The 22,056-nt window shown below is 42.2% G+C and overlaps 1 protein-coding gene and 1 long non-coding RNA gene across 4 annotated transcripts; one reads left to right on the plus strand and one right to left on the minus strand.

The window, feature by feature from the left end:
- Positions 1–350: 350 nt before the first annotated feature.
- LOC136342712 (uncharacterized) lies at positions 351–21,675 on the minus strand. 3 transcript variants are annotated; one of them, XM_066288800.1, is made up of 4 exons: positions 12,821–12,973; positions 12,649–12,766; positions 2,797–3,815; positions 351–2,741 (listed from the first exon to the last, which is right to left on the minus strand). In XM_066288800.1, the coding sequence occupies exons 3-4, from the start codon at positions 3,797–3,799 to the stop codon at positions 1,885–1,887; spliced, it is 1,860 nt and encodes a 619-aa protein (XP_066144897.1). In that variant the 5' UTR covers positions 3,800–3,815; positions 12,649–12,766; positions 12,821–12,973; the 3' UTR covers positions 351–1,884. The 3 variants fall into 3 exon arrangements, with proteins under 3 accessions (XP_066144897.1, XP_066144898.1, XP_066144896.1); XM_066288801.1 differs by having other exon boundaries at positions 12,826–12,972; XM_066288799.1 differs by lacking the exons at positions 12,649–12,766; positions 12,821–12,973 and adding an exon at positions 21,358–21,675.
- On the plus strand, positions 3,892–4,625 carry LOC136342715 (uncharacterized). Its single transcript, XR_010732680.1, has 2 exons — positions 3,892–4,191; positions 4,433–4,625. It is a non-coding gene; the product is annotated as an uncharacterized lncRNA (long non-coding RNA).
- Positions 21,676–22,056: the final 381 nt, after the last annotated feature.

Genomic DNA, 22,056 nt, shown 5'->3' on the forward strand with positions numbered 1-22,056 from the left:
GTCGAAAAGGGCCGTGGCTCGTCGCAATGCTGGGAAAAAATTCAGGCAACCGGGCGCGTTCGTGCGCGTCGACGCGCTCTCGCCCTTACTAAAAATCAGGGTTCAGTGGCTCGCTCGCCCAATGGCGTAGTCAATAACTTCCGTTGCAGTGCAACATTCGATTTTTTTTTATTACCATTTGAGATTTAGGAAACATAAAGAAATTGCGTGCAGAGCATATGTGAACGTTCTTGGAACCTCTCGATTGAAAACATTTTGAAAACAATCGGCGTTACGAGCACTCCTGCAGAATCCCCTTGGATGCCGAACGGCATCATGGATGGGCACCGTAAAAACATAAAAGAAAACCGTCCAACTTAAAATAAAGTATATTTTTATAGGCGAAGATATAGTGGTGATGATAACTATAAACAAGTCATATATTTTTACATAAGAGTCACATTTATGTACAACTTGAGACCTCTATGACATCATAATATACATTTATAACAACTTCCTTATTTCAAAGGGCAATTTTCTTCCCGATTATACGATAAACTTCTTATGTGATTAATAGCAGATTATAGGTAAACGGATGCAACAAAATGAGTGCAAAAATTCATATTTTCAAATCTAAAAATATGAAATTAATCCAGTGCTAACAAGACAACAATTATCACCTAAGCAGCCGCTAATTAGTGTTAGTACTTCGTCTACAAATTTTTAATTCTATTTGACAGAAATAGGGGCTCCTACATTGAACAAATCAATCAAAAATTGAAGACTGATGCAGCTTTCGTAACGCAGAATCTTCCATTTAAATGTGAAATATTACAAAAAAAAAACACGGGGACACCGACGTATGATCCGTAATCACCATCATCATCGTCAACGTTCTATGTTTAACTGTACCTGGCTATTTCCTTTCTCTCATTAAACTTCTAACAATCTAATTTCCTACAGTCGACATCAATTAATCGTTACAGTCAATAAAATCGATTTATTATTAAGTTTAAATTAATTTTACAATATACCTCGACAGCGGAAAGCGAACAGGTTTATGGTTCGATCACGTTTTGCGTCAAATTTTCATTTGCATTAGTAAATAAATTGGGATCCAAATTTGAGTGGTTCCTTCGCCAACTCGTCTAGATGTTCCACGGGCGAGAGCGAGTAAAACGTTGTTGAATCGCAACACGTCGAGAGAAGACATCTGGTCGAATTCGTTTACGATCCATCAATTTGATACATGTTTGATACACAACCTGCGGCGTGCTCTTGTTTAGACGGATGTTAATTTTTTTTTCTTCACGACTTCATAAATAAATTCACTTTCTCTTTGTCTGTAGATAATTGATATAGATTTAAGATGAGGGCAGTCAACTAGAGAACGTCAAAGATGGAAAAAACGTGTATAGAAATCGCATGAATTAATGGAGTTCTGTGTTCAAAATGAAGATACAACAAAATTTTACCGACGACAACTAAATGGCAACAGTGCAAGTTGGCCCATAAGCTTAGTTGAGTGTATCAAAATGGCGGAGTAAGACCAATCCAAAATGGTGATTCCTATATTTACTTTAGACAGGTGTCAGGATGCGTCAAACGTCTATTCATCACCCTGTCGAGATGTGTCGACTGTTTTGTTGTACTCGACTCCGTGAATATTCTCCAAAATCGCCATTAGGATTTTACTGTTTTTGCTATTCACTGTAGGTGCTATTATTGGTACTTTAAACGTGTACGGTGCAACTTCTTTTACACACAAGGGCAGATTGAAGTTAAATATGGCGTTTCCAACCTTTCCCGATAGTCAGATCTTTGAATCACCTCTACCAGTCTAATACCGCGCTACTATAAATCGAATCAATGATATTTAAGTAATCTTAACAATACAATAAAACATTAAACCACCTGAACAGTGGTATAGGCACTGAAAGTCACCTTCTTCTCGTTCTTCTTCTTTGCAGTGGTTGCCTCGCCGTGTTTAATGCTACTCTTGAGGTTGACCCCTTCCTTGTCCAAATACCTCAAATCGCTTGAACTCGACCATTTAGTACTACCTCCCTGGCTCGCCTCCCCTTTCCCGCCAAAGTCCTTGATTTTCGGTGTCAAGCCAAACACTCGGTTTCCCATGGTGCTTTCAAGGTTCTGCCTCGGTGCATTGTTGTAGGCAAACGAAATGCGAGGTTGAGTGGTGAGTTGCGTCTCCGACGGTTGCGTTTTGGGCCTTAAAGTCGCCAAGAACATGGCATTGTTGTAAGGGTAATCTGAAGTGGTGTCAATGTACCTATAAGCCATCGGCTGGAAATTGTGAGAGCTCGAACGCGTCTCGCTCTTACTTCTCGAGCCTTTTTTCAAGATTCGAGGGACTGAATTGGTCCAGGAGTTACTAGTGTTCTTTTCAAACAACGGCGGTTTTTGCACTCTGTTCAAAGTCGCATTTTCCTGGGGAGGAATGTATTTCCTCGGTTGCGAGTTAGTGTTGGGCTTGAGCAAGGACGACAGATTACTTCTGCCGAGGACGTTGAAGTTTTGGCCGAGTTTCTTGGGATGAGGTTCGTTGGCGGTGCTCTTGATTACTAATCGGTTCCGCTCAGAAGATGCAAAGTCTTTGAGGCGCTCAGTGCTGACGCTGACACGGACAAATTGACCGCTGAAGACATCTTCAGTCTTCTCGGGCAACGAAGGGCTGTAAGGAGGTGGTAAAGGGGCGGGCTTCTTTTTTCTTCGGCGCTCAGGCCGACGAGGAATATCGCAGTCTGAAAAACAATCGCATTAAATCATCATCAGGGCGATTTAATCGGCAGTTCTTACCTAAAAGATCCTCAGCTGAATTCCACACTTTCCGTAATCCTCTCACTCGAACATCTTTGACTAGATCACTCTCCTTACTATCTAAACTTAAAACGTCTTCTATAGAACTACTCCTAACCACCTTCCTCTTCTGTACATCCAAATCGCTCCTAGAACTAAACCTGCTGTCGTTCACCAGCTCATCGATCAGCTTACTCTCAGTTCTCTGCCTCAAATTCCCGCTCCGTGTTATTGGACTCTCGTTGCCCTTAGAAGATGAAGCGTTAATGGAGATGATCCCAGAAGGGCCGTGATGGTTTTGCTTCTTGATCTCTATGTGAGTTACGCCATTGTGGTCAATACGTTGGAGCAGGTTGTATTTGGTAGCGGAAGTGTAGGCTTTCTGATTGGCAACAGCCTTGAGGGCTGTGAAGTTAGCGTAAAACGTCTGCAGCCTCTCCAACTGATCGAACTTGAACACCAGAGTCTCGTCTTTTATGACAAAAATCAGGACATGAGGATGCGTCACATCGGAGTAGCAAACACAGTCGGCCAAATCGAAGGTTTCCCTCTCTCGAAAACATCCGGCCTGTCTCTCGAAACTTTCTTTAATTGAGTTAACATTCTTCTGTGTGAGAGTGTTGGTCCTCTCAGTCTCTGTCTCACTTTCGGTTCCTGACCCCCCGTTGGCACTATCGGTCTCAGCTAGAGACGGCTTCGGCTTATCGATAACGAAGGTCTCATTCTCGCAACTGATCAGAGAAATAGTGTCGATGTCACTCTCGAAGCCTTCATCAGCGGCGGTGCTTGACCCTTTGGACAGAACGGGAGATTTGGAGACATCTCGCGCAGGCTTGGGTGGCACCGGAGGCTTGGGCGGTTTGGAGAGGAGAATCAACTCCAACTGGGTATGTTTAAGTTGGAGGTCGTACTCTAGGGCCGACTGGTTGGGCTGCCGCTGGCATTTCTCCACTATAGCGGCCAAGGAGGTTATGGAATGCTGCCGTGAGAGTAGAATCGGCATCTCGGCAGGTCATGGTCTGGGGAAAAAACGTCAACAATTAGCGAAACGTCTACCTGAGTTTAGGTTCTGTCAAAGATAAATGTCAAATTGTGACAAGAAACGATGAGCATGTCGTGAAACGTCATCCGGTATGCCAATTTCATCGATCGCAGCGTTTCACACGAAAAATCAGACATAAAAGAGGATATCGGGGTTCCCCGCCTCCGAGGGTTCCTCTACGAGAAAAGATAACTTATTTTCGATTTACTCAAGTTCATCACTCTCGTCACTTCGGGGGCACGAAAATGACACCATACGGGTCTGCGGGACATCGGCAGAGATCTCGCCTCCTATGGTCGCATTCAACCGCATAACTCGAGCAATTAAAACGTTCTTGTGGCAAATCTCCCATGGTAAGTAAATGATTTAATTCCAACGGTACTCGACGTCTTTTGCATAGTCAAATGCAGGTTATTTGTCGGGTCTGCTAATATTATTTAGTGTTCGTAAGTGGCTCGGCTTGGCCGTTTGATTGCCGTTACATGTCTACTTTAGCAGATCAAATAAATATCGTGTAACAATAACCGACTAATGGGAACGGCAAAGTGTGCCGCAGTTGATAAACAGTCTTTGAAAATCCTATCTGTATCGCAGGAGGTAATAACAGGAAATTTGAAAAAGAAACTACCGACTGTCGGACCAGATGACGGGCCTTTTGCAAGTAGATTGCCGTACACAGATCCTGGCCTGGTTTTTATCGCACGCCGCTGTTACTCCATCCACGACGCATTTAAACTCAAACATCAACCACCTTAAAGGGCTTATGCATTAAAAAGTCATTAATTCATTTCTGTTGGAGGTTTCGTCGACGCACACGGCCACGATGTTGTTTCAGGCCGCAGTAGGAAAAACTGCGGGTTAATGAATAAAATAAATGATCGTGTCCACTTGCCACATACAAGAAGATATCCACTGTAATTGGTTACGTAAAAAAGAAACGTTATGCGGTTGACAAATTGATTATAGAGTCATTAGTGACTAAATTGGAAAGTGTAATTCGACTACGTTTCATCCTTGCGAGTTGGTAAAAAGCGCTTAGGCAGGCCTTCGAAGATGACTTGAATGAAAATGCAACACACCATTAGATTGCGGCTGTGAAACGCGGTAGATATCGGATTTAGCTATGCAGAAAAAGCGAATTATGCGACTCGAATCTTGCAACTCGGAGAGATCAAAGGAGTTCATTTTTACCTCCAACGGGCTGCAGAGTCTAATTCGAGCAAAGGAGCGGTTGCGGACCAAAGTTTTTATGAACTTTTCTTCATAACACGATCCGAGAAATTGCACCTTCAGGTGTGCTAAACATGGGAGGTTTATGCACGGACTTACAGGGTGGATCGTTCGAAAAGGAGTACTTGCCTGGAGCGGAACGAGCGCCAGGCTCGAGAGCGTTCCGCATATCTGCAATGCAGCCTCACGTTACGACCACGCACGTCACCATTTGTCGGTAAATCCCCGGCTAGATTTTAGCATCAATCATCCTGAGAAGAGAGTTGCCCTGCGTTCCCACCCTTTCACATCGTAGACGCTGCAATTCGGGCACATCCACGTTTCGTCGAACGGGTACGACTGCGGCGGTACCTCGACGAAAGACCGACCTTGCCCCTGACCCGAGCGTTACGCTTTAGGGGTGCGGACGATAAATTGACCGTTTATTGTCTCCAGGTTGCGGTGCACCTAGGTATGTTAGCCTCCAGTTCTGGCACCTGGTTTCGCTGTTCCAACATCCGCGACGAATTCCCTAGTTACTCGCACGGGTAAATGTAAATAACGTACACGCCAAAGACCTGCGCAGGAGAATGGCGAAAATACAGGGTGTCCAACGTCAACGAATCGACTCCGCTGCAACCGTTTCCCCGTCCGTTTACGGAATTCATCTCTTTTAATCGCCGACTTTAATTAGCAGAACTGTCGCTTTATTCATTGATTAGTTCCCGATTGAATCGAAATTTGTAAAAACTCCGCGTCACTCGGTAAGGAGAGTCCTCGACCATTCCGGATTTTTTTCGCACGACTTCTTGCGCACGAAGACCATAATTATCGCATATTTGCTTTAGCGTTAAATCGACGGTCGAAACGGACAGTCCAGCATGGGGTAGTACGTAGTCGTGTAGCACGCGCTCCTGGGCCGCATTCAAACCAGCAAATGCCGGCCGCGCCAAAGGTATAGGTGGTTGACATTGACTTGGGAGCGAGATTAATATTAATACGTTACAATTACGTTACATATTCCCACATTATGTAAGTACTGTTAACTGCATAATTACAAGAAAATATTTGTCGGTACTGTTTAAGGCGGTGCTGCTCGATTATCATTGCGACTTTATTGTTTTACTTTCGATGCATGTGAACGACGTGGGACGGCCGACGATGGCCTGAATCCGACATTGGGCTTCCTTCGGATTAATAAATTGCAATTGATTGAGGCGAACAAAAAACGTTACAGCTATTAGATTATGCGATTAAATTGTAAATGGGCCTTATCGTAGGTAGGTCGTACCGCTGAAAATACTCCAATTAAGCGTAACATCCGCTATATCATGGCTCGACGCGCATATAAATTAATAAGATTTATCTGAAATCTACGTTTTCTTTGGAAAAAAGGCAGCCACATGAAAAACGTACTTGTATACTATTTCCCGTAATAACAGCTGGCATGTGTAGCGCGTCTATCAGCACAAAGAAGATTTAAGCCTCCGAGAGATGAAGAGTTTTCACACGTGCACACTTAAACGCAGGAGATGACACGTGTTACCTTCCAGAGTGCTGATTCAATGCTTCCATTATCGTCTCTAATGAAATACCTTGGAGCACCGCTTTGTTTGAAGCCACTTCGAGAAGGGCATTTATTTATTATTGGAGAAAGTATCTCTACATCGCGGACGAATGGCATTCCTCGGACCTCTTCTAGGAATATAATATCAGACCACAAAACCACTGTAAATCATATCAAAAGGTATAATTTTTCCCAGTTACATGAGGGCCATACCTGCATTTTGCAACAGAAATGAGAAGATCGTATCATCAAATTCATACTAAAATAACTGTAAATCGTTTCGGAATACAGTTCTTTCATATTTGCGAACTCCAGTAATCTCGGATGATGATCTTTTGCGTGGAATACACTGCCTGGTAGTTTGTAATCTCTTTCGATATTACCAGACCTCTTTCATTATCTCTAAAACGTTTATGTAATTGATTAAGACGTGGATAAATTGTTTAATAGAAGAACTAAGGTATTATTATTGCCGCAAAAAATCCTTCTGCTTCCCGATTCCGTTGGATATCTTCATCGCTTTCGTGGTTATTAACAAAAGTTACCGTCTCATTTATAATATGTTTTACTCGCTGCACATTGAACCGGCCAACCAGATTTATGCACAGGTTCGAGATTGTGCCGCGGAAACTCTGTTTTTTCAATGGATCAAAGCCCCGCGTACGCGAATTGAATTGAGAATCGGTCAACCCGAACTAATCTCACTTTTCTCACGAGGTGAAACCTTCCCGAGACCGATCTTCTCTCGATCGAGTAGCGTGGGAGATTCACCCCGGCCGCTCCTCCCGTCGTCGCTTCACGTTTCATTTCGGCCAAATGCAACGCGGCCGAGACTCGCCCCCCGCGCATCTACCCCTCGTACCACCACGGGAGCCTCTTTTTCCCGCCAGGTGGCGCTGCAAGCGTTACTCCACCGAACTTCTGTTCGACTACGTGCGAACCTTGCCGCACCCGCGTTTTTCCGGGATTCATTTTTCTTCTCGTTGTAACGCCAGTTACGTCACCCATTCGCTCTCTTTCACACTTCAGCGATCGATTTCCGATCTTCTCCTTTCTTATCTCGTCAGATCGGCGCGGGACGCATTTTTTTCGGACCCTCGAACTCGGGGCATTCGAACGTGGCGTGTTCCGCTTTTTGCACAGAACCGACGTTTGTTGTCCGGGACACGTTTCCCTGTTTCTCTTCGAACGGCAGACAAAGCATTTGCGTCCTGTCGTCGCTCGGGTCATGCAACAACCTGTGACACTCCACTTTCGGTTCGCCCGGGCTGCCACGTCAGGGAACCACTTTCGTCTAGCTTCTTGCGCACCCACCGATAGGTTTTGCCATTCGCTCTTCGATCGTCTTGCGCTCTTCTTCTCCGTCGCTCTGAATCGATCCGAGCTAACCTGAACTAACCTGAAATAACCTTGGAGTGCGACGACCTTTGCCAGGGGATCGGCGAAAATTAGACGGCTTTGTGTTGCTTTCTAATTAAAGAAAAGGGTACAAAACAAGTTGGGTCGCGTTACTAATCACTAGAAAACCATTAAACGGGCATCTACGCACAAATATCAAGACAGAACAGGAGTTAATAGCGCTGGATCCTCTGCTTATCCGACCTTTCATAATTGCGGATGTAATTTAGCTTGTGCGTAATTGCAATTAAATTTGTCATTAAATAACGCAATTTTATTAACTTCGTATTATTTATTTTCTTCCGCCGTGCCTAGACATCTGTTGTTCTCTTATATCATCATCATCATCTGCTAAATGACTTCATCGCAGTTGAAAAATGCCGAAGAAAAAGCCACAACCAGGAACAAACCGTAAGCAAATCCACGACACATTAAAAGCCAGCTACAACCTATTCATGTGTATCAGTTAAAACTTAATACCATTCATTTCGTTTTCTAATTTGACCGGCCTTATAAGACCATCGGCGGATCCGTTAATTGCAGAATCTTTGCGAGCTATTATTTACTACTACGAAATCTAACAACAGATAACGAGAGTGAATGTACCGTGGAGTAGGCGTGGAGATTGAACCTAATCGAGCGTTTTAGCAGTGAAACTCCTTAATCCTTTCTTTAAGAATTGATCAGGCCCCAGCGTCTACGGGACGTCGATCGGGGCTACGCTAATCTGTGCGGCGTAGCCGTGGCAACCGACGATACAACCACCTCAAAATTAGAGGCCGAATCTCGCGGATTTACCGGAAGGTGCCGACACCTTACGAAAACTCCTTAGGCATCTCAGAATGGTGTTTAGTTTTTTTTCCGGTTGCGACTCGACCATTTCCGTTCTTTATTACGTAGAACGGCCTATTCACGAGGAATGCCGAGGCTGGGCGGACTTCTATTTTATGGTTGTTATAAACATGCGAGGAATGTTTCGAAAAAATCATAAGTTAGAAAAGGCTCATATACATGTATACGAGCGGTTTAGTGGGCAGTTCTGGGATCCCATTCATATTTCGTCCGCTGGGTACTTTTATGGGTTTGTCTACTGCTCGGATGGGCCGTTAATTGAGTTCATAGTACTCGAAATTGCCATTACCTAATACGTATCAACAATGATATCGTAACTTGACTATTTTTAATAACTCACGATGATGAAGAGAGAAACGGGCCGTTCTGGGGGCACACATCCTCGTTACTAAATATGGACGCTTTTTGTATCCAGACCCGCGTTTTAACGAGCCGATTCACGTCATGGCATGCGAACGAAGGGTCAAAAGAATCGAGTTACGGAAACCGCTAATGACACCTGTTGTAGGGCTCGCTTTGTCAAACCACCGTGTCGCCCCACAAGTTACCATGTTGTGCCTTTTTTTTAACCTTAAAAGTCATTTCCAGCGGCTGCAGTTTTAACGTTTTTTCAGTTGCGTCGAGTGCCGTTTCCTCATTCCGGTGCCGCCGTCATGTATGAAGGATACCGGAGCAGTACAATCGGGTTGTAGCGGCTGTTCAGATTTGCATGGAAAAACCCTTTGTTGTACCATCGTCGTCATGAATGTGATCCCGAAGACAGGTTTCGGCTCATTGTTCTTGGCCAATGCAATATAAGAAAATAGTTGGGTTCTGAAGCGTACAGGCACAGAGATCTCCCATTTTCCGCCGTCTCTTCCGTGTATTCCCGCAACTCCTGGCTATGCGGCACGTTAGCTTTTCGCACCGAACGCATATCACACGAGCCGGCTTTTGGGTCATCACTCGCAGGACTACCATAAATTGAGGGCGCAACTTCGCGGTAACCTCAAGAACATCCTTATATATCATAGATAATTGGTGGAAGCATCTCTGCGGGAGATTTGCCTGGATGAAATGAAAAGCGATGGCGCGCCGACATCTAATGAACGAGCAAATCGGGATCAGGGGAAATTTCTCAGCTTCAGCTGAGTTGTTGCGGAAGGAACGGAGGAAGATCATACCGAAATTCATTCGGTTGTCACGAGTGAAAATTTGGCGGCAGCCGTATTTTGTGGTCTCTTGTTGCGAGTGTCCCCGTTTGCACGCGAATCTCGAGGAAAATGAGCCGCAATAAAACTGACCAATTAGCCGAGGCATTGTCAAATCCTTGGAAACGTTCTTGCGAAACAAGAACGAGACTCCAATTTCCCATTCCTGGTTCAACATACATACCTGCACATACGTTTCGGTGGAATTTTAATAAGCGACTTAGCCTTATTATTATCGTTTCGAACCATTACAAGTGCTTCAAATCTGCAACGCCTTAAGAATAAACAATCTCGGGCTCGCATTAAGGTTTTGTATATCGATTTCGGTGTGTTCGTGATCGAACTTTCAAATAATAAATTAGTTTTTGCAACGATTGTTCTCAACTCTTATGGCTCAATTGCCGACACAGGTAGGGAAGCAGAAAAAATCAGGCATTGAACCAGTAGGTTATCAGAGATAAAAGGCTGTTTGCATGAACTAATTACTATGCTTGAGCTTAAGCAACCATAAGCCCGTTTGCTCACCTAGCGTCGCGGTTCTGGGGACGTACGGTACAAGAATCAAAGAAATCAACCATTGTACTTGTTTTGTGATCGGAATTTACTTGGCCTCATATGGAAATTTCTTTTTATGGTACACTTATGACCGATGAGGGTCCTGTCATGCATCGATTCCATTAGAAAGTGAGTGATCTCCTCCCATATCACCATCACGCGCAGGTTGCAAATAAATTCTTAAGTAACAATCGGGTTCGTCGCGTACTTATTCAGCCCCATGCGCAAAGCTGGTAGGTACCACATTAGAATATTGAGTCAACTTTTTATGCAAAGGTCGCGTGTACGTGCGCAAATTAGGCCACCGTAAGTCACCATGTTCCGAGCCTCCGTTCTAATCCATCTAGTCAATTTATTAGAGGTTAGTTACTTTGGTATAGCGTGTAAAAGCCGATTTCACGGCTCGATTTCGATGGTTACTCGAATAGTCTGTGGATAAATAATAGTTCCTTGAACTTCACGGGCTTTAAATGACAATTTGAAATGGGCCAATGGCACTTGTGCGCATAAACGGAAGTCTGAATGGTCACTAGAAGAAAATGAATAAAAGAAGGATAGGGGAAGTTAAAATGCACCGAGCGATTAATCCTCACATACGGCTCGGCTGCGTCACTGCGGCAGAATCTCACCTCAGACGGATGGAAGCTGCTATCTCCGTATGGCGGTGAATGTTCCAATCTTAATTAGCGGCAAAGGAATTCGTGCTGAGCCTGAATTAACGATAGAAATAATCCAGGCAAATCCAGTTTTGATTACACCGATGAGACTCTTCTAGAACTAGCGCATAAATGATGTGTTGCGGCAAGATCTGCGGCTAAATGAAACTGAACGTTACGACCTGCTCAGTTCGTCGAATTATTGGACTGATACAATAATGCTGAACAAGGCGCAGTCTTTTGAGGTCAATAAATAAATCTCTTGCCATTATCGCACGTGAAATTTCGGGTGCCCGGTGTGATTTATTAACGAAACCACCTGTTGAACATTTATCGTGTGGTTCGTGATGAGGCATCCATAAAAAGATCTTTCACACCGAGTAAACAAAACGCGCATCACGAATACGAAATTAGCGGTTTTCTCAGACATTAATGCTTTCATAACAACGACGAACAAAAATTATTAATGCAAATACCGAGCTCGCAGTATTTATTGACTTTTATCTCAGGACAAATATGTGACATCACGCGCGTCTTTTGATGCTGTTTAACCGAGCTGGACAAATCCCGGCTGAGTTAGAAAACCAATTACGGCTAATTAATTTGCATAGAGCCCGATAGAAATTGAAACCTTTTAGCTGATGGCGAGGAATGACAGCGATTACATAACAAGTGCATAACACGAGATTCTGTGGCATCTCATGCCCGCAGTTTCTTGCACAACATTAGCGTTGAAATTAAAATGAAACCTCAAACTGCAAGACGAGATGTAGAAGATTTTCTCAATTATTGCCGCTTTCTATTTGCTTACCTTCCTTAACGCGTGTGATTCTGAAACGGAATGGTGATGAAACGTGTAAATGTTATAACATGGCAGTCTCGGATAGGAAAATGTCAGTTTTGGTGTTTATCTTAGAAATCAGAAGGAGATATCGAGGTCAGCTTGGGGACATTGTGCGATTAGAAACTCGGAAGTAACGAATAATTCACGTACCTTTGGTCAAGACTCGTTTCTTATGAGGCCCAAGTCGATGTGGAAACGGCGTCATCCGTCATAGACGATTTTTTTATTGTGTTTGTCGGTAAAGGAACTGACACCACTGTTGAGGGGTATAGGTGGTATTAATGGGGAAGCGACAATTTTCCTCAAACCTCTAAATCCCGTCATTTAGGCTGGGGGTAAAAGAGAGGTGGTACGTATAGAAGAAAGGGAGAGGAGGCGTGCTAAGGAGAGAATGGTGGATCAATGGGAAAAGATTTGAGAGAAGTATGCTGGCTGGACAAAGCTTCTAGAACCAAAATTCGGTCATTGCCACAACGCGGGGTGATATTGCTCTTTTTTTTTAAATCGATATTCTTTATCACGTAAATAATTATTTTTACCAATCAACTTTAGCTGCAGTTGGACAAGATTAATGACCCGAGACTGCGAATTCAGGGTGATGATCATCTGGTCCGCAATTGTCTTGGCGGCCATTTTGCAGGGCTTCCAGCTTCAGTCCTACAAGCAGGATCATATGAATTTTTGTTCTTCCCAAACCCACAACACCCTCACCATACCCGTTCGATACTTCGTCTTACGGCATCAACTCCGGGATGAAATTGTATCGGATCCGGACAAAACGAACTGGAAATTTAGCCGTTTATAAGGCGGCGGAACTATCCACAAAATGGACACCGACAGATAGATTTGATCAGGAGTGACTGACAGAAAACAACCCTGCAGTCCTGTGATTGGCCAAATAGTCGCCTCGCTCAGCGCCTCCTGGTGCGAAACGTGCGGAAAGTTTTTCTGTCTCGCTTTTTACTTCCCTTCCTGGCGAACCGCCACGGGCAATGAACGTGTCTTTGCAAAAATGACCGAGAGAAAACGAATATTTTAAACAAAATAGAGGAGTAATTTGTTGCTCCGAAATATTTAATAATTAAAAACATATGCGCCGTTGTCCTAGTTTATATTAGAAAAAAACTACATTTTCTTATATCTTCTTTAGGTGGAATATTTGCTTTTGGCGTGAAATATTTTAAGTAGGTTGCCAATAGTCTGCTCCGACGTCTTTCCATTGGCTGCGATCGATCAAGATCAGAAGATATAATTAAAGAAATTGACGGAAAAAATCGCGGAAAAATGTGAGCGAAAGCATGGAACAAAGGCATAAAAACGTTTTGGTCATAATAGAACAACCAAATCCGGTCATTTTTAAGTAGACGCAATGGATTGTTGACTGTGCAAAAGGTGCGAAACAGGTTCTACTGAACGAAGCACGCAGCACCGGGATGCACCTGTAGCTGCGTCGCTATGTAAAATAAATAAAACGTTTAATTTCTTTTCGTAATGGACGTTGTCCATTATAAAAGTAGCATAAAAATAGCCTTTAAATTATCACGTTTTGCTGCATAAACACAAATCACACGTCGTGTGTCCCAGATTGTAATAGAAAGTACCTAAACTGAATGCAGGCCTTTAAAGCCATTCCCACCGTTAGAAGAGGAACTTTTATATTTTATTATAATTTACTTATATTTGCTTTTCAACGTTAATTTGAGGCGCTTTAATTGTTACTACTTCCTGGAAAAAGTTGCTGAATTAAACAATGGGCGTGGAAAGTAGTCGGACTTAAGTACTGTTAAAATTCGTCTGTTAACCATTTAATTGCGATTTTCTTGTATTGAACTTGGCGATCGTTTTTTTTTGAGTGCTCGAGCATATGTCGGAAACTGCAACTGCAATTTGTCGATGTTTGCATGAGGAAAACCAAAAGGTAAAGGTCGAAATTAATCATTTCGATTATATGTTTATTTGCGCGATTAAAACTTCAAAGGTTAACGTTTATTTATTTATTTATTTATTTATTGGTTCGCCTTCGATATGAAAGTTTCAATATCATAAAGACCGGCGATCGCACGGCGATGGCAATGGTCAGACCACCTCGGTTTCCATATTTAGTTGCCAGCTAGATTATACAATGCAAATCGCGAGGTCTTGACTCTTGATTTTTTACCGGAAATTGTGTCTTGTATCCGAATAAGTTATTGTTGTTGTTGTTATTTTCACTTGCAAACCACTGTCGGGGACCTTGACCATAATAAATTGCTCGTTGCTGCATCCCGGATGAGTCAATCGACCACTGCAAACGGTACTTTAATGGATAATCAAACATTCACCCACGCAACTGGTTACTATTAAAAATGGAAAACCGAGAATTAGAGGCCTCGGGTGATTCTTGACTCGAAATATGTTTTAGGCGCACCACCGCTTATTGTGGACTTCCATGTAATTTTCGTATTCACAAAATATCACTCGTAGCTCCAAGGATGGAATTATGTTGCGAACACTAGGGGCGGATCGCCCATTCTTTCTTTTATTTTAGTTGGGAATAACTCCTAATGCACAAGTAGGACACGCCTAGCAAAAAATAACACTGGGGATGAAGTATCTCTTTGTCGAATCCTTGTATAGCGCCACATTTTTGACCTAATTAGAGGAATTTCACACGATTTTCATGATTCCTGAAAATATCCGATGTCTGACATATCTTCGTACCGGGACACTGTGTATTATTCCGTGTATCGTCGCCGTGCTGGGACGGGTGAGCTATACATTCGCAAAAAAGGCTGTAAAAATATTTGAATATTGGGAGGTCATCGCATCGTTGTAATCGTTGGCCTTATGACTGGACCTTTGCAAAAGGTTTTTGTACGTTTTCGCACCGATATTGCTTCTTAAATAAGTCAGTCGAACGATACGTCGACGAGCGAGACATTCGTAATGCGAAATAAACTAAAAATCGGGTCTTGCTTTGTTTGAAAAGCTCTTTAGATACGTCGCTGATTTCTTCTCCATTTGACCCCCGTCCCCCCCTTTCAAGTTAACGAATATGCACAACGGGACTGTAAGTTATAAAAAAAATACCTAATTATGGCCAATTTTTGTTCTGAATGCTTAATTTCCGAAACCTTTTTCCAGAGGATTTATACCTGCGAAGGAGCCGCCCGTTTTCACATGGATTTTTTAACGCAGACAAATCGACACGTAATTATGCCGTAATACGTCACACGCGAGTACGTCTTTGGATTAAGGAGGCTTTGGAAACAAAAGAATACTGCTCCTGTTGTCAGTTCTAATGGCGTCTCCGCTTTGCATCCCGCGTCGCTCGCGAAAATTGCCAAATTTCGACGGAAAATGTGCGGAAAATTTGGAAAAACTTATGCGGACTCGAAGGTTAATTCGACGACAATCGAACGAGCGTTCGTGCGGGATTGTGCTCACTCGAAAACGTGTAAAAATCACACGTTCAAAATTCGATTTCAGTTGACAATATCGGGATAATGGCGTCGTTCGCGTTCGGGTCTCCGAAGGTGCACGATCGGCGAGTAACATTCCTGGACCGAGCTCAAATTGAATCGAAGTGAAACTTTTGGTGACTGTGAAAGGAAAAAAGCCATAGGCGGACGTGAAATAGGCCAGTGCAGTGCTTGGTGTATCGATCAGCAATTGAAAGTCCTCGTTGCCTAACGGATCATCAATGCAAAAAGATAATTTAAGGTAAATGATGGATATTCGATCACTGTACCTGATTTAACCTCACTCTTTTGTATTTTTATTTTCTATGTTCGCAATCGCTCTGAAGTGGTTATTATCGCTTTTTACATATACCATTTCTCCAGCATGCACACGCTGTATATTATTTCGTTTACGTATCGTAACCGTGTTTAGACCGCTAACTTGTACTTTCCGAAAAAAGCTGTGAAGGTATTTAAACGTTTGCAAGCCATGGTACCCGTTTTGTGATTCCGTCCTATGATTCGTATCTTTGCAAAATGCAGCTTGTAAAATTTCCTACCAATATCGTTTCGTAGATGATCCAGCCGAGCGACAGAAGCAAGAATTGTGCCATTTAATTCTCTGACCATTGTCAAAGACATCCTGGTAAACATAAGTATATTCGACTCATGAAATTCTCTTATTTTCAATGTTTTTTAAGGATTATGACACATTGCTTGTGTGCTCATGTGGTCTTAAGAGTTTTTTTCTCTCTTAACATGTCCTTTGATCTGATATATGCACCTACTGTGTGTACAGGGCGGTCCACTTTCTTGTAGCAGTACTTTACAGGCGAAATAAAAACTTATTTCAAGAAGAAAATTTCACATCGACGTAGGCTCGTAAACACTTCGTTTTAAAGATACCGGGCGTTGAAAACTTAAAAACATTTTCGATTATTTCTGATAGTACTTCAACCTCTAGGAATGTTTAGACCAAATTTGGCGTACAGCGTCGCATTGTATGCTGCCGTATTCGGTAACAATATCACAGCCCACGAGCAAACAGTGCCGGAATTGTGGAGTTTCACTACCATAAAATTCAACAAATTACTAATACGATCCTGTCTAAAATCGAACTTCGCTTTTTTTCCTAAATGAGTAATTCATTCTCTACAAAAACATGCCTCTGGACGATTTCTCTTATCTGGCTCCTGGGCGTAATAAATTTGTATTTTTTTATTAGATAGACCATAATTTAAATTAAAAACATTGCTGGTGTAAACGGTAAAGTTTAATATTGTTAATGGTGCGTATTGCATAATTAAAAGTGAAAAACAGCCACAAGAATTAATTTAATTTGGTGTTCAAAATTTGAACGATTTTGTTGCACACATAATTCACACCGACGTCTAATGGACCGAAGGGCACCAATTAAATTATGATTCCTCAATTCAGAGCACGCATTTCTAACGCGGCCGATAAGTTCTTCCCTTGTTTCCGCAGGAGTTGCGTATACTTATCCTTTTAAAACTCCCCGAACAAAAAAGTTCAACGGGGTTAGGTCGGGGGAGCGTGGAGGCCAAGCGACAGGACCCTCTCGTCCAAGCCGTCTTCTCGGAAAGTTATGGTCCAACCAGTATATAGTATAATAACGTATACAATAGGTCTATTTTGATTTATGATAGCCTATTCGAAAACATTACCCGGATATTTGTTTTTACGGGGGACATTGAATATTCTACTGTCATTCCAGATTTTTACTCACGATTAATAATTCCATGGTAAAGAACTTTTACGGAATTTTTTGCTTGTGTTTCTTCTCCACTGGTTTGAATTGAAATTCAAATTGTTCGGAAACTTCAAGCAGATTCACCTTACATTTGAATAAACTGAATAATTTAATATGGTCGTAAATTGATCGTTAGGTGACCTTTATTAAACATTCAAGTGTTCATGTTGTCGATACGATACCCAGACATATTTTATGGAGGGTATTTCTTTGCTTAATCACAAGTTTCGACGCAATACGTACATCGAAAATCAATACCTCATTTCAATTATCAATTAGATATATTACGTTGGAAATAGAGTAGACTTGAACTGAATTTTCTTTCGTACTTTAAACGTAAAAGGATTTTTGGGGGGATATTTTGGAAATTGGGGAAATATTTTATGCATTCCTCATTTCATTCTAACTGTTCGAGCAAAAAATAAAACGGCACCGTCGAAATCCATTTTCCCTTCGACTGGACTGAACTTTGCAACTGAGCATAGATACTTTATCTCCTTTCACTCTACTCATATATTCATTATTCAAACAACCATCATCCTGTACGTCTATTCCAGCCTTTATACATATTTTTTCCTATGAAAATTCTGATCTGGAAACTTTATTCTGGTGTCCAAACTTGGGAAGAAAGCATGCAGCACACATGGAAAAGGATACACTACGAAATGATTGACAAGGTCTACTTAAAGTGCCACACAAAGTCGATCGACACGAATTGCATTATGTAAATGATCTCATTGTTGAAGCCTGGTAAAAGTTGTTATTAAAACGTCATTGCCAATGAACTTCGTGGACAAGTTGAGTGACGTCATTGGCCCTTAGCAGTGTACCTTATTCAGGTTTTTAAGTCGTCGAAGAACGCAGAGAAAATTACAGGAAGTCGTACCAGTCTCGAGGATTATGGGTTATTATGGGAAGGAATTATTTATTAAGACGTGCCTCGTGCAGTTGCTAGACAAAGTCATGTATGAACCAGCATTCTCATCGTCTATTGCCGTTTGAATAAACAATTCACTCCGATTCCCCAGACCTAGACCATCGACAATAGGCAAATTAATACGCGCTTTTATCATCGGCATCAATGAAATTAAAAGAAAAATCATATTTACATCAATTAGCCAAATGGCTTGCATTGTTGAACAATAATAGAAATTAATTAATCTGTTTCCCATCTTAAATGGTTAAAAAACAAACGAATTAGGCAACACACGCGCCTTTCTTCTTTGTGAACACTTTCGTTCGGAACGTGCTTTGATTTTTCTCGGCGAATTGAATGCGTTATTAATTTTTTAATTAGCAGAAACAATTAAATATTAATTAAGTCCGCGTGTGTAAAAGGGGGGGGGGGGGTATATTTGATAGCCGATGTCAGAAACGAGGCCCGCAAAGGGAGCCAATCATTCTCGGCCTTATGAATCACTCCCATGGATACACGCGCGAAGTACATACAGGAAGAAATAACGTTGAAATATTTTAGAATGTGATTCTAGAGGTTAAAATAATAAAAAAAGTTCTTATAAACATATCCCAAAAAATGCATCTTGAAGGGGCTGGAACCCTTTAAAGGAGGACCCTTGAAGATGTTTTTTTTTTCAATATTTTCAAAACGGTTTGAGTTCAAATTATGAAATTCGGCATGCTTCAATAAGTCGGAACTGGAAAACTTCCTTTGTTTTAATAATCGCAAATTTTAGTCAGGGGCGTCGCATACAGGGGGTCGTAGTCAAGATGTCTTTATTTTTTCCCATCGGCACCGTCCCCTCGCGTGATGCGTCAGGTGTCGGGGTTCGGCCTTGCAGTTTGGTGGAGAACGTCTCTTATCATTTTAAACGTTAGGTTTGGCCTCTCCGCGCGTCCTCACCCTCCATATTTATGATCTCGTGCCGTCATACGAAAATGTCGGAAACGGAAAAGTTACGAACCGATCCCAGTCCATTAAAACGTCCGCGGTACAGTACAACGGCCCGAAATCGCAAAATCTGGTGTGAAGAAATAGAAGAAAGGAAGTTACGAGAAAGAAGCAGCGCTTTATGATTCATTCAGCCATTCTTCGGCGGTGCTCATCTGTCGGCACCAATGATTGCGGTAGTGATTTACTGGTTGCGCAACTCGACTCGCAATTTTTTCTTTTCGGGGTGCGAACGGACCAACGGATAGCGGGATATTTCTACACGGTGGATGAGCAAAGTTCTCGACTTCAAGGTATTAGATTTAGATGGATTTAGTTAACTGCGCAGCAGTCGACCGGGAATATTGCTTATTAACTGTATCCGAAGCCGACGGTTGTTTTGCCATAATTGTGGCGAATGAGAAAGAGGGGACCATTAATAACCTCCAAACGGTCGGTGATATTTCGAGGACCCCCGTAGCAAAAGAAATGTCGAAAGAATGCCCGTCGTTACTTCCGCTTTGCTTTCACACCTTCGAGCACACGACAACTAAATATTTCAATACAATACGTGTAAAAACAATGTTGCTATTAGCGGTGGTTGCGTAAGCCCCTTATTGTATTAACAATAAGCATAAAGTCCAATTATTTCAATACCATGGGCGTTAGGCCGGGGAAAAAAATTGCTTCGATATGCACATGCAAGTTAATGCTTCCTCATTGCTGCAACTATTGAACGATACGGGCGCTAATTTAAAATCTTCTACCGTTTCTAAAGTGCCATTTTACTCCCGGCATTAAAAATTCATGAGAGGAGGGACTAAGATAATGACTAAATAATTGGACGTAAAACGTCACGTTGGCATTTCTTCTAAAACCGTCGTTCCACGGTCCGAAAAAGGCATTTACTTGTATGAGAAGTTCAGGTCCTGAAAACGAACGCTTCCACGTAATTTAGACCGAAGTGGATTTCATTGGAAACGTATCGGTTTCGAAATGAACGCGTGCACGTGACGTGTGTTTAGTTTCAAAATGAGACTTCGATGCATAACAGCGTAATGGCTCTGGTTAATTAAAAAATTTGACATTGTACACGAAATTTCAATAAGTACATAGCTATTTTTCGACCGTGTACGTACGTGTAAGTCCATTTATTTGAACGAAAAACGTTGCATCTAGGCCCAATTTAAAATGAATCATTGAAACTAATTTGTCCTTTCATGGCGCCAATCAGGTTAACAAGCGTTAAGTCGGAAATGGTGTTTCTGTACGCAAATTGAATTTAATTACTATTTTTTTTTTTTTTTTTTTTTTTTAATAATAAATCGTTTCGGTTTAAACGAAATTTACTTCAGTGCATCGAAGACTTTGAAATTTTTACGATCTCAACACCTCAGACAAAGTACTTCAGCATTTTGTAGAACGCACATCTGATTATTATGTTATATGCTCAGCGACTTCCACATCATGCAAACAGAATTATTTATTAGTTAATCCACTTCTCTCGGCCTAGATAGCAGAATCTGCAACTGCTTATCCTGATTTCGTCTCATTTAAGTCTAGATTAAGACCAATTAGAATGCATGCCTCGATCATCGGTCATCATTATTTTGTAAAAAGTCAGGTCTGACGAACCTCAGCGATCGCGGCCTTTGACGGCAACCGGAGGTCTAATTTACGCCCTTTTTGAATTGACTACTTAGAACGCGCCCGATTTACCTGGCACAGGTTTGGTCCGTGGGCATTCCTGTAAAATTCGCATTTTAAAACACTTTCTAATCCTGTTTCAGTGTTGCCCCTCATTTTACCTTCGCTGGTTAAATGTACCATTCGTGGGTGATTTCAACGGTATTTTTTCTCTCAAGTTCCCGTGGCACGTGACGCTCAAAATTCTCAGTGCGGGCGGGTGCGGCTCACCTTCGACACCACAAGATCCTGCTCCAAATGCACACGCAACACATAGCGTATCGCCCGACGTTCGCACCGTCAACGAACCACGAACCCCATTGAACATGAAGAACACCATTAACGAAAATTCGACACTCGGCTCGAGTTTTTTTAATGCGTCGCCTTTCGCCATTTTGTTAAAAACGAAATTAACAGTCCTCAAAAAAGCCTCAGAACAGTTTCTAGATAAATGGACCCTTACCTAACAACGCTATCCAAAATTAAAATAATCCATAGGATTCCCCCGACATAACACTCCATCCAGAATCACCCAGACTCACCACCATCACCGTCACCAGTCCAAGTTCCAATATTCTAGCACTCAAGCACAAATTGTCTCTCTTCACGAAGAGATTTTCGAAAATTCGAATTTCCGTCGAAACAACAGAATTAAAAGTTTTGTCAGAAATGATACCGCGGTAAGATCTGCAGGTAAACCGTTGAAGAGTAGTACCGGTGAAAACAAGCGACTGAATGTGCCGGTATCTGCACCAGAGGACCACCTGTTCGGGGGCCCCTTCTCGAATCGCTTGTGATCACAGGTGGAAGTCGGACGTACTATGCCGGGGAACAGGCCGGAGCGCTCGGTTGTCGTTTGTGGGACGTTTAGAAGTTCGGTCAGATATCGATTCGGTTGATGTATTATTAAATAGCTCAGTTACAACCGATATAATTTTAGTTTACAATGGAAAGATAAATCTGTAACGATGTCCACTCGGAAAAGTCCTCGGTAAGAAATGCCTAAAAAGGGCACGGAGGTTGCACTGTTGTGGATCGGATAAACAGCTGGTGACGTTCTCGACTGGAAAATAAGTAACACCTGAAGTTGTTTTCGCATCCAGAATTGTGGATTCTGGCGATAATGTAGTCTTTTCCGCTTCTTCCGTCTCTTTCACCTTAA

The sequence above is a fragment of the Euwallacea fornicatus genome, chromosome 12 (genome assembly GCF_040115645.1).
Source record: "Euwallacea fornicatus isolate EFF26 chromosome 12, ASM4011564v1, whole genome shotgun sequence".
Classification (NCBI taxonomy): Eukaryota; Metazoa; Arthropoda; class Insecta; order Coleoptera; family Curculionidae; genus Euwallacea; species Euwallacea fornicatus.